This window comes from Varroa destructor, unplaced genomic scaffold (genome assembly GCF_002443255.2).
Source record: "Varroa destructor unplaced genomic scaffold, Vdes_3.0 BEIS01000004.1, whole genome shotgun sequence".
NCBI lineage: Eukaryota > Metazoa > Arthropoda > Arachnida > Mesostigmata > Varroidae > Varroa > Varroa destructor.
This window is the reverse complement of record NW_019211457.1, coordinates 28,012,506-28,025,675: the sequence shown is the minus strand read 5'-3', so window position 1 is coordinate 28,025,675 and position 13,170 is coordinate 28,012,506. Positions and strand designations below refer to the sequence as shown.

The 13,170-nt window shown below is 43.8% G+C and overlaps 1 protein-coding gene across 11 annotated transcripts in view; it reads left to right on the top strand.

Annotated features, from left to right (window-relative positions):
• LOC111248683 (C-Maf-inducing protein-like) overlaps nt 1-13,170 on the top strand; it is a 96,839-nt gene that overhangs the window by 45,004 nt on the left and 38,665 nt on the right. For all 11 annotated transcript variants that reach the window (XM_086988891.1, XM_086988893.1, XM_086988892.1 and 8 more), the window contains 5 exons: nt 4,605-4,814; nt 5,362-6,245; nt 6,484-6,802; nt 7,115-7,393; nt 12,700-12,915. In XM_086988891.1, the coding sequence (XP_086845017.1) occupies nt 4,605-4,814; nt 5,362-6,245; nt 6,484-6,802; nt 7,115-7,393; nt 12,700-12,915 (1,908 nt within the window). The remainder of the gene's footprint in view (nt 1-4,604; nt 4,815-5,361; nt 6,246-6,483; nt 6,803-7,114; nt 7,394-12,699; nt 12,916-13,170) is intronic.

Genomic DNA, 13,170 nt, shown 5'->3' with positions numbered 1-13,170 from the left:
CACCAGGTAAAATCTGTCGGTTTGAGAGCTCATTGAAAACTAACAAAAACGCACGATAAAGTAGCTAGCAATGCAGCAGAGTTGAGGATGCAGAGGTCACGCGCACCGTTCGTTTTGTCACGTTGTATGAAAAAAAAAAAGCGAAAGTAAAAAGTATCTTAAGTTTTTGCACAGTCATATATCGTTATTATATCAGTGCGCTAGAGCTGTCACGTTTGGTGGTGTTTTTCGCTACGTGCATGAGTTTGTTCTATATTACAACATATGTATAATTGACTCATTATTTCGTAGATTTCTCTTTATATGGAACGCACCTTTTGGGGTTGTTTCCTATTGAATGGCCTGTTTTAATTTTCATGCGAACAGTCAGCTGCTTTACCAGCTCAATATTGGCATAATCAGTGACCAGTGCCCGATAGTTGTTGTTTTTGCCGCTGGTGTTCCTTACCCCCCCCCCCCCAGAAGCCACCTGGGTCACGTGCATAACCGTCCGCTTTTGGCTAACTGGTATTATTTCCAGCTCACATATTCTTGCCTTTGTATACCGCGAAGCTAGCAAAGATTGAATGGTCAGTAAGCTTGCTGTGGCTCTGCATTTTTGTCTCCGAAAGCGTTAGAACGTAACAAAGACGATCGCTTACCCTGCTTCCCTTTCTTCTTCTCCTAAGCACTGGAGCAGTTTGTGGGCAAAAGGCCAATGCTCAGCGTCTAAAGTCAATGCTGGTTGGAATAGTAGATACTTGGACGAAACCACCTTGCGAAACGAAGAAATTATTCTGACTTAAGGACTGAAGCACAGATAGAAGCTTGGGGGCGGGTATGAGGTGACACTTTAGCTTCATTAGATTACAAGTCACGCTGAGATCGCCAAAATTGGTAGCGCTGGGCTAGGACTTCCTGTTTCCTTTCGCCTTTAGACTTAAACAGCGGGCTGGGTTAGCTTGGCCTAACTTAGTCAAGTGCTGAATGGCTTCCTATGGGACAAAGAACTGGAAGGACACAGGAGCAAGCTAGGGGGTTCTAAGGTCTGAAAAGGAGGGAAATAGGCTGAGTGGTTGCCATAAGGGTTTTTCCTACGTCTGCTGCGTCCTATTTATTTTGGCAGACGAAGCGAATTGCAAAAACGAGAAAGACAACAAAGCAGCTAAGTAGTACCTTGCAAAACAACGTTAAACAGTCTTATAAAATTCTATCTGTAAAGACTGACGTGCACCGAGCTTGTGCAATGAACAGTACTATCTTGTTTGCTTCAATTAATCTTGGGCTTTAAAGCTTGACTTCGATGAACATGCCTGACTTTCTCCTGTCTGATAATAAATGCGCTGCTTTTTTTAATCTAGTATGCCTGTTATGCATGCGCATTGCCTCCCTCATCGTGAGGCTTAGACGTCCATCAACACTTGCCGAGTCACTAGCTTCTGAGCACATCTGACTGGAGATAGTAAACCGCAACGAGCTTGGACCGGATAGCGAATTCTGCCGCATTTCTAACGTCGCATACTTTTATTTACTTTACTTACTCTCTCTTGAGTTATTAAGTCTATTACGTAACAAATGAGGGCAAGACGTTCTAACTCCCCTGAGATCACACAATACGCTCTGGTTAGCGGGCTGATGACACTGGCTTAATTAGAATACCACTAGAATAGACCGCTAAGACATCATGCCATCAACATGATATCACCTCACCCGACCCAAACGGATCTTTCAAAAGAACCAGCTTCTCTCTTTGGTGGTGGAACATAGAAAAAACGGTAAAGCCATGGCAGTTTAAATAACATATATGTCGAATATGGAGTAGGGCTTAGCGTGGAGCGTTACTACTTCGAGCTTTTTTTGGGCTAAAGTTTTCGGTTTGGAGCGTTCGTTGAAGCCCAAATATGTCCGACTTATACATACGGCTAGTAAGTACGGCTTAATATCAGTGACTACAGCGAGCTAGACCGGACCGCGTGCGTGGGTCGCAACTGATTTTCGCCCGATTCGTTTGATTGTCCAACTTCTCACATCAGTCGACGTAGTGGTCTTTTTTCTACACTCGATACGCAAACGTTGCTAGGATAACTTTTTGTCGTTGTTCAGGGTGTTTTGTGTGTCGGCAGCGGCAACCGGTCCAATTTTTAGATGTCCTGGGGCGAAAAAATTCGAAGTTAAACTAGTCGCACTTTCCGGAAACGAGCAGCTGCACAGGGACACCCTATGTTATATGGAACAGTCATTGTTAGAGGGAGTCACAACCTTTGCCCACGGGTTTTTGCAATAGTAAGAATGTGCAATCAACTTTGAGCTTTATTGATAATTTTACTCGAACAATCAGTTTTTTTAGCCATCTTAATCGGGTTCATCTCTACTTACCTTATTCCTGTGCTATCCGCTTCTTGTGTGATGAATCATCGATCGACTGCCCCACTTTGGCTTTCCACCGGCGAATCGAACCTCCAGAAACGATTGTAGGTCAATCCACTTGTAAATTATATCGCTATATAGATTTATATAGATCACATATAGGGTCACTTTCTTGCTGAGAAGGAAATCTGAACTCCAAATTCAACTAATTAAAAAAAATTTTATATAAACAGGTCCACCATCTATTATCATGGACCGAGTAAACTCATTAGTTCTATACTGAACCGGAGTAATGTGGGAACAGTAAATAAATATCAGGTTATTTATTACTAGTAGTCCATCATAGATATCTGCTCCAGCCAGCTTTATTAGCTATTTACGTTTTTCTCGGGAAAATGTAGCACTCAAAATCGTATTTTTTTGCCGAACAGGCCATTATCGTGACTGTTACTAACACAAACATTTTTTTTATGTGACAAAATTTCAATGACAAATATTCAAATTTTCTGTTTTTTTTGTCCAGTTTAAGCTCTTCTATGACATCTAAAAAAATAAGTCTGGTTCAATCTTTGTTAGCCGACCAGCTTCCATGAGTGTGGTCAATGCGATCTCCACGCAACTTTATTCGTACCTGTTTGATGCGACAGGTTGCCTTTGCTCAGAAAGTCGAGCGAAACGTCTGACCAGATTCTCAGATCAATCTCCGAAGACCTCGCCTTCAGGTTGCGCATCGAAAGGGGAGTAAAAACTCAACTGATCATAGAGTTGGGCACTGGTTTTGGCGGACAGTGATCTCCCCTTATTCAGTCAATCCTCGTTATAACTGGCGGCGCTTTCGAATACGCTAACCCCGTAGCCGTCTACCTGGTTTTTTCTCTTTCTCATCAAATCGAAGCTTAGGTTAGTTGTAGGTTATTAAAACCACCTACGGGCCTTTGCTGCCCATACAGTTGGTAGAAACTTCCCATTTGTCAGCTTCTGCGTCTGCATGTGTGCATGTACTGCTCTTACTCCAAGACCCAGCGTTTCGTTAATCCCTGTAGCGTGCAGTACCCAATGATTGTAAATATCGTTCGTAATAACAAAAATAAGTGTAAATAACAAAAAACGGTTCCAGGATTTTTTGCTCCGTTTCTCTGATTGCCTTCATGCGGATCAGTCAGTCAATTCTTAATTAACTGGCTAAGTCAATTGCTACGGTGATAGCTGCTTTTGTTCCGAATCCTTGATTATGCAACACCGAGTCGTCTGTCCGTCAGTCGCTTCTAGCCGGTAGTTCATTCTGTTCGCCATTAATAGGACCACCAGTCTCTAACAACTTCATGGTTCTCATCACTTTCTTCGCTGCTGCACAGGGCTCTCATAGATCCAGCCTCAGTACAGTTTTGCCTAAGACACATTACGGTATCTATGTATCTACAGACCTGGTTGATGAAGCATTTGACGTCAAGAAAATCCGAGTGTGCGTTCCATATCCTCTGATATTCGATTCTATCTGACCGTCTCTCTGGTAGTAGGCTCCGTCTTTGTTTATGTACTGAAGACGGGTCGTAAAAATAGCGGCAATGCTTTGGGCGAAAATACCACCGATTTTGAATTTGTGCTACTCTAAGTTATGTTAGGCTAGACTTGATCTTAATTTGTATCTGTGATGGTCCCGCAAAGAGTATTTACTAGCAAGGGTGCAAATTCTGCTGTTTTACATCGCTCTCCACTCTCTCTCTACTTAGTTCGTCTTCTGGCTTTTTCGTTAGCATATCACACGAGCAGCCTCGTTATCCTGTTTTCATGAGAACCAGGTAGAGAGTCGTTCTGTGAACGGGAACATTGTTTTGACCCGTATCGTTGTCAGTAGGACCGTACGCTTTGAACGACTTTTCTGGTTCTGGAAGCCCTGAAGAAAGCCGTTACGGCCGCCTCTCTGGCAGTTCCGTACATCAAACAGTCTCCAAGCCCCCTTCGCGTTTTGTTCGCGTTGCACGCACCTTCCACTCTATTATCTTGCTTTCCAGTCCTTAGTTTTTTCGGGTGTCAGGGCCTTGCTTAACACCTCTGCGTTCCCGACAACCGTCGGACTGAAAAGCTGCAAAGAAGGACACAGACGCCGAAAACGATTCGGACGAACCCGACTTAAGGGGATCTTTGGAGGGAATTGAGATAGGTCATGTCTTTAACTTTACTGGACAGAAGCAGGGGTAGGAACATTTGGAAAACATTTGGGAAACAACACCTCATCAATAACTTTTCGTTTATTGCAGGCGATGGTCGACTTGTCGTTAAGTACGCCTTTACAAGATACGAGTATATACCAAACCACGTTGGATATTCTGTGCGGTTATCTTCACAACATCGATAACGCCAATTCCGACGATCTCGGCGGTTGCTATGGCAACCAGGTGATCGCGGTCATGACGCCGCTGTTAGAGCGATGCACACCGACGCAACCAATATGCGAGTATCTGTGCAAGGTAGGGTAATTTATTGTTATTAGTCCGCTTGTCATGGCAAAGGATTTGAATTGATAATTTTGTGTTTAAGGCTATGACTGAGCATGGATAGTAACCGTTTAACGACGTACAGATACTAAACTTGTAAAAAAATAAGTTTCATATAATTTCAGTAGGTTAGCTAAAGCAGTATCGGTATATAGACATAGCAAAGGCTATAAGAGGTTGGCGTTTAGTGAATGACACAAATTGTGTCTACTACATATGACCCGCTTTGTCACTAACTTTCTTAATACGGGCTGTAGTTGGAGCCTGTATGTATTTGCGGGTTTGCCACAAATGATTTGTCAGCCTCCTTCCATCTTATTGGGCTGTCTTCTCATTTATGAGTAACTCATTGCAATATTTTTGAGTAATAGTTTCCTCGACTCTGCTAGACCCCCTCTTCTCCTTACCTTTGCGGCTTTCTTTCGTTTGTATTTCCACGACGGCCTCTATCTTCGTCTTAACTAATTTCGCTAATGCTCGCATTCTGCCTTCGCTTATTTATTCGTTGATTCGTTCGCAGCTCTGCGACAACGACTTGCCGCTGGTCACCGGCCAGTTGGCGCCTGTCATAGAGCGTATTATTAAGCGCAACACCGACTTTGGCAAGTACCCCGGGTCGCGACGTCTCGTCGAAAGTTACCTGAAAGCGCTATCGCGGCTGGACAAGCACTCGCGACGCGTTCCTGGCCAGAGTCCTAGGAAACGGGCCCGCAGCAGATCTGCAGAACGATGTTTAGATTTCAATGGTTTCAAAGGTCACCAATGCGCCAGCGCCCGTGGCCACAAAACGGGCAGCTCTTTGTCGGTCATAACTTGTTATCGCCCACCGACGATACAGGAGCAGTGTGGTGCCGAACAGGGGTACCAAGTGACAAGTTCGCTAAGCGTATATCATGCAAGTAGCGCTGCGTCGGCACCCTCGTCCGAATCTAACCAAATCGGTGACAATGCCACAGAAACACCTTCGCCTAGTAATGGAAGCAGTGAAGTTTTCCGCGGAACTGATAGTCCAATGACAAACAACGACCGTAATGATAGCTGCCAGGATCGCGTGATCGCGGTCAGCTCAACGGGCAGCATCATCAACGTGCAAGTCGTATCTGATACAGACACTTCAGAGGGCTTATGCGCGAGAAATCCACAACAGCCGTTTACTATTGGATGTCAACAACGGCTAGAGGTGCCAGCTGCTCTCGAGGACGAGGTATTTCGTTCGGATGAACCCGAACCAGCGCTGCCTATCCCGTCATCATTGAAGGTGTCGTCGCCCCCGCGTGGCGGATGTACGGTCGAGGCATTTACACGACAGATGCATGGCGATTCCAGCGTGTGTCCTCACCCCCGAATTTTACCTAACCTTGTGGCTGTTTGCCTTTCGGCCATCTACCGAGCGTTTAGTCAAAAGTAAGTATGACCCATAATCCACTGGTCACAGGAGTTTTTCTCATGCGAGTAGCTTTTATCCAGTATATCTGTGGACAACGACAATGTCAAAAGCTATGCGATAATCGTCTGTTGTGCGGATTCCTATTCTAAGGATCATCGAATTGACGAGTCTGCTCTATTTTACTATATTACTCCTGTTACCGTCGTTGTTTCTATTTGCGGATATTCTCCTATTTGTTTTCGTATGCTCTTACAGCAAAGATCTCAAAGCGGAAGACTTGACCTGCAATGATCCAGACGTACTCTGTTTTGTGCGTATCCTGACTACGCTTGCCGAATTTGAGGACTGGCGTCTACCTTTGTCACAGATCCTTCAGCCGATACCATTTCCGAGCCGCTTCATCGAAAGCGATGCACAGGTGCACTTCGCCACTCGGCTTGAGCCAGTGGTTCGACAACTGGCGAAGGATCCTCGCTGCGAGGTGCATCAATGCCTCGTTGGAGTGCGTCAGAACAAAAACGGATGGCTTCAAATCTTTGCCACTAGCCACGATAGTGAGATGTATAGTCTTATGGTAAGTAAATATCTCGATGAGGTTCTATTATGGTTGCGTTCATTAAGTCTTGTCACTGCTGCTTCTGTGTGATTTGTAACTGATCAGTGTACTGTTAATGATCCCACGATGTTGATAGGTGTCAATTAAGGACGCGATTCTAACAACGTCTATTTCCTAGTTAACAGATTAGTCCGTCCATGATCAGCTTGCTCATATCGTGCTAGTGAATGCAGAACGCGGTATAAACTAGGACGTGACCTTTGGCAACCTGTTAATTTGTTATATCCTGGCCTTATTGACTGCTTCTTTTTTGCTGTTTTCAATTTTCAGTGTCATGCTCTACTCAAGTGTAACTGTCTGCGTAAGACCTTCCTCAGCGATACGTTTAGCTGCTCCTGGGCGTTGGAACCGCTGATTCTTAGTTCTCTCAGGCACCAGGTCGTCGCTGTCCAGTGTTTGGCAATCCTACTTGAGAACCACCTTATCAAGAACAATGACGATCTACGAAGCTCCGCTGAGGCTGCTCTTCAGGCCAGCCCGTTAGGTCAGCGTTTCTTTGAGGGCCTTCAGACGAAGAGACAGATGTACATGAGGAACACAGGCGACCAGGTAAGACAGTGCCATCTGGAAACCGACCTTAATTACACCTATCAATCGATATTCCAGTAGTCTAAAAAATGAAGTTCTGAAAAGCAAAATAGCACTAGCTTCCATAATTTATTATTCACTATTAGTGGCCTGTCGTTATTGGACCTGTTGTACGTCACTCTCGAGGCTTAACCATTTCAATAGATAAGAAAGTGGCGGCTCATGACGATGCAAGTCTGCTTAACACATTTCAAGCAATATACATAGTAGAAGTGGGCCTAGATAACTTAGTTCTAGAAACAATAACGATTGCTGGAGTCCACAGTGCACGCGAATATCAACACATGTAATAGTACATGGTATGGGTTTTTAGCTGTGTTTCCCTATTGTATTCTTTTTAACCAATAACGTGCACGGTTTAACGTATGCTTTCGCCATTATTATGATAATCACCGGTAGCAGTAGTACAAGTTAGAATCAAGACAAGATAAACCGTTCAGGGCCGTTCTGAACCATCCAGTCCTCTCTGAGGTATTTTCTTTCACAAAACACTTGGCTTTGTATTAGTTGTGCAGAGGAAGCGCTGCTAGATTTGTACCACTCTTGCCTTTATTGACAGCGAGGTGTCTAATAAAAGTCAACAAAAGCAGATATCTCGTGATCGAATATATACCATTCCATAGCGCGATGATCTATTGTCCTTGTTTCTTGGACTGGGCACTCACGGTTTGTCATAAAGATATCGTGCCTATTCTTGGCTTGCTCAATCTCATCGGCCGTCGTCCTTCTTGCCAGTCGCTTCCTTTTCTCGTCTGTTATTGTTGGGCAGCCGCGTTCGTCCACCGAAGTTTAGCACTATTTTACGTACGGTCGATTGTGGAAAAAGACTCTTGACGCTCGGATATCCGAAGTGGAACTAGCGTGATGGCTCAGTCATTGAAAATATTCGCTATTGATTCGAGTCCAGTGAGTTAAAAAGCGTTTCGGTTCTCTTACTTACAAAAGTGTATCACAGATCTCCTCTTCGGCTTATGTGTTGAACTAAAAGGATGGTGACTGCAACGTGCGTTGCAATAACTTCTGTTTAAATGTTTTTGCCGCTCGTTTGAACTCTATCAGAGAAACGCTCTCCTCTGAGCAGATTTGTTCTAGAATCCTCTTATCATTTTGCTTCGTTCATACGACGCTCTACGTCGTGCGTTCTAGTACTGTGGTGACAGGCACACGAACCTTTTCTGCACCGTCAAGATCATGGCTTTAGCTTTTGTTATTGGGCCAGGAAGGATGGTGTGCCAGAAGTACATTGGTGCTCTCCGTCGGCAGTTTTGCAGCTGGGCAATTGTCCGCGCATTGAATCCGTTCGTGGCTCCGTGAGGGCACGGAACGTTGCCGCCGCAGCCGGCTCACCTGCCCCGTTGCTGTTCCCGTCTCGAGAAGAGCTGAACTTTATATAATTCTGAGCTGCCGCTACGGCAATTTATGATCATAGAAATGTAGCGATCGACCACTGCAACGATGTTGGGGCCATACGAATAGACGCCTGGACCAAAGAAAAGCTCTAATATTCCCTTGCTAGTGCAGTGGCTGCGGCAAAATAACGCTGACCGGTTTGAGTTAATTATCATAGCGATCGCCGAACACGTTTCTACGAATTCAGAACATCATATGGCGATCAGACTTCCGTAGCCGGAGAGGCTCATCGGCGACAAAGCGCCGATTTGCCCGGAGCTTATACCGATTATTGCGACCAGTGGCGTTCGGAAATGGTTCATTCGAAACGACAGCTACCGACAACCATGGAGACAACACGCAGCTGGTTTAAGCTGACGTTGAGTCAAATAAGTTAATGACAAACTATGATTTGCCCTCACCGTACCACAGTCAGCCGAGCCGGTTGTAGCTGGCTATACCACTGATAACAAGCAATGTTCATCGTAGGTACGCACGAAAAAGTAGAGATAATTCCATCTGGTGTCATACCTTTTCGTGCTACTGGGCTTTTTGATCTGGGTAGGCTAGATTTAATCGAGGGCAGATTAAGCCAACTACATCGTAATTTTTAGTATAGACCTGCAGGACGTCTGATCGGTGGCAGCCATCTGAGTCTTGCACGCCGTTACTCGCATCGGTTGAGGCTATGCTGATTATAATAATCGCTGCTGTTGTTGCCCCTTTTGTTTTTTTTTTTTTCTGATGAACGCTGCTCGCGCTGTAGATAGAATTACTACCGATCCACATACAATAACTCCAATGTCTAGTTACAGCATTAGCAATAATAGCAGCAATGGTCATTATAGATACAGCGCGCATTCCAGTGCGTTCGCCTGTGACGTCAATCGTGACGGCGGTAGGCTGAATAGAATCTTTTGGCGCCGGTTTTTGCTGACGTCAGTTAGTATGTATGGCCCGTCGGCCGCCATCGAGCCTATATGAGCCCCATAACAGCAGTCTCTTCGGATGCTACCTTCATAGCGAAATCCTCACGATGCCAACGACGCTAGCCAAAGATGGCAACAGCTGTCGTGACAGCAGGAAGATGTTGTCCAGAAATCGCTAGAAAAGTTGTTTGTGCAGCTTTCCGCACAGACAGTTCTGTCGCTACTATAAGGGAACCGTAAAAAAAATCTGTAAAAGAAACGAAAAACAACGAGGATCAACCAGATCAAATTCGGCATAGAAATACGGCAACGCCGCACGGCGCCCGCGTAGGTTTCTAATTGACTGCCAAAATCAGGCGCAATCCGTGTGTACTCAGAAGTTCTCGATGGCACCAAACTTAAATCCTTGCAGAGTTCACTGTGGGGGTCATCAGACTGATTTTGTGCCAGTGGGTCTTATTGCAGATCGCGGCCGTTCCTCGCTTGGGCTGGCCGGTTAGGGGGATTAATCGGATGTTTGCCTGGTTTTATAGCTGACGCAAACAGTTCTGTTAGTTAATATACAGAAACCGCATCATGATGATGTGCCTTATGTAAGCCTTATCGCTGTGATGTCAGCAACGGAACGTGTCTGTAAACGGCAGCTGATGACATTGTCCGTTTGCAATAAACACTCATGGGTCGCAGTAATCTTGTTGGATCAGGCCGATAGAAACAATAACCACAACAGCATCGACACTATGATGATGAATGAAGACATACCTGGATAATCAAGAGGAACTAAAGGCAGGATCGACAAATGCAATTAAGACAGCAGCAGAAGACGAAACTAATTACCATGATTATATTGAACAGGAAGACTGACGATAAAAGCAATCGTTTACTACAGCACTCCCCGATAACGTCTAGTCATTTCACGCATGACAAAATGCGTCCACACAGGTATATATATATATATAACCTGTATATTAATGGTGGCCTCCACAAATTTATCTGATGACTAGGCACACGGTAATTGGTAAAAAGGAAAGTAAATATTTCAACTAGACGACAATTACTGATTACGTTTACGTATAAATAATTGGAGCGACAAAGGCGTCTATTCGAAACTGACGACGAAATCCTGTTTTCAAAATGTGCAAAAAAATATCCTTTCCTAACCAGGATGTACAATCCAACAGTTATTCAATAGGTAGGACATGATGACACCCGTGACGTCGGATGTACTCAGAGACTTTTTGACGAAAGCCACTGAAAACCTCAAAAAGATACGGGCTCTTCTTGAATTTAGTCAATGCAGGAACAAACGTTTGTAGTTATCAGAAATTAAAAGGTGAGTACCCTAAGATCTGTCGAACCGTTGCCAAAGGCTAGCGTACACGTCCTGAAGACATTGTATAAAAGGCTCTTATTGGAAGGGCCAGTGGGCTCGTACGCAATGTTAAGCACATGTAGGAAACCAATAAAACCGGCCGAGATTGGCAATTCTGCATGAAAACTGCCTTTAAGGCTCTCGTTTAGGAAAGTATGCTGTTTTTTCGAAAATCCTGAGGCCCGCCTACGTACAGACTAGAACTAGATTTCACTTCCATAACCGTAAACCTCGAAACCTCGTGAACTCGAAATGATCCGTGGATATACTCTACGTTGCCACATTTGGCGCGATTGTTTGTCAAATCAATAATTTGCTTAGGGAATTTAGCTTGTTCAGCTTAGGTTTTAAACGTACGTCCTTTTAGGCTGAGTCATTTTCGCAGAATCCTAATAGACAAATTGGTTATTAAATAAGCGCGCTTCCCTTTCGATTAGTTCTACTATTTCTTCTGTTTGATTTGTCTATTTGCTAATTTACTTGAAATAACAGGACGTCGTCCTTCGCGTAAAAGTAAATCTTATACTTTAAGGACGACGTCCTTAATCTCAGTTAATTTCGACCTTTGTCAAGTATTGAAACATCTGTCTACTCTCTAAGTGAACTATTTCAAGTTTAATAGGTAATCCTTGTCGAGATTTAGTCCACTTCCATCCAGAGAAGCCCAATTAGATATACACATCTTCTTCTTTACTGCATGAAGACTACACCGTAGGAAAACAGGGAATATACAGACGATTATTAATGGTCGCCGCAATTTATCCAGTAGCGAACTTCTACGATTACCGTCGAAGTATGCATATCATCGCCCGTCTCGGACGCGTTCAAGTGGACTAGGGTCGTTCTATACACGTTCCTTGTTTCTCTTTAAATATCTTATCTCTGTCTGTCCGCCTGCCAGTTTCTGTCCGGGACCATAGAATGATGCCGTACAAATCAACTAATCGTTGAAGTGGCACGAGTGCTTTTGACGACAGTGTGGGTACATATCAGGCTGTGATTACATATATACATGTAATAGAATGAAGAAACTTATAAAAATAACGTAACAAGCTAGACAATATATATACGACGACGTTAGCCGGTTAGGATACAACTCATTCATCGATATATGCAACAAAGAAACGATGAGTTCTCATTTGTTCTTTTGACGATACGCCGATGCGTGATTATCCTGTGACGTTTGTGTGACGCTATTGCGTGTCAATAGCTACCTGATTAACGCAGTAGCTAACAGTAGCAGCGGTCGAGATAACTGAAATGAATGTCTAATGATCACACTATCTTAAAATAACGCTCAACTCAATGGCAGACAATTGACTCTACTTGAATTACGTGCACGTTCTACCGTCCGCACTCTCGCTGTGCGGTAGGGTTCCATGTTGATGCGTGCTACAAGACAACATCCCATATATTAGCCTTGACCTCCCCTATATCACACTTCTATATAGAATTATGCTTCGAGTTTGTATTGGAGAAAAAATAAATACTCTTATTATAAAAAAACATACAATGTTGCCCTATTCTTTAGCAGTTTACTTAGACATTATTCATACATTTAGATTTATTTTTTTTAGGCAAGTTCGTGTCGCTCGAAGACCCTAGGCACCGTAACGCTACCACCGAAATCGAACGATCAAGATTTGCACCTTTTGTTGATTAACCTTAGCAAAACTCACGACCTAAATCAAGTGTACGCACTTTCGTTAGCGTTCACCGAAATAACAGACCGCAGCGTCGAATCTATCACCCAGTTGGAGGGCCTCAAAAAGCTCAACCTTTGGGCCACTAAGGTACGTTACTATAAAAATAACATACGTTGATTTTTTCTGTTACGGGTTCAGCTGGATGACTGAATTTCGATTTTAAAAAAGTGAAAATTCTGAAAAAGAAGTGGCTGTTCACCGATGGCAAAAAGTTGTCGGAAATTTCAGTTACTTAAGGGGAAAATTTTATGCTTAAATGGTATGTGCTAATCTAACAATGATCTTTTTTACAATATAGCTCAAGGCTGTTTTTATCAAACTCGAAAACCCATTGAAGTATTG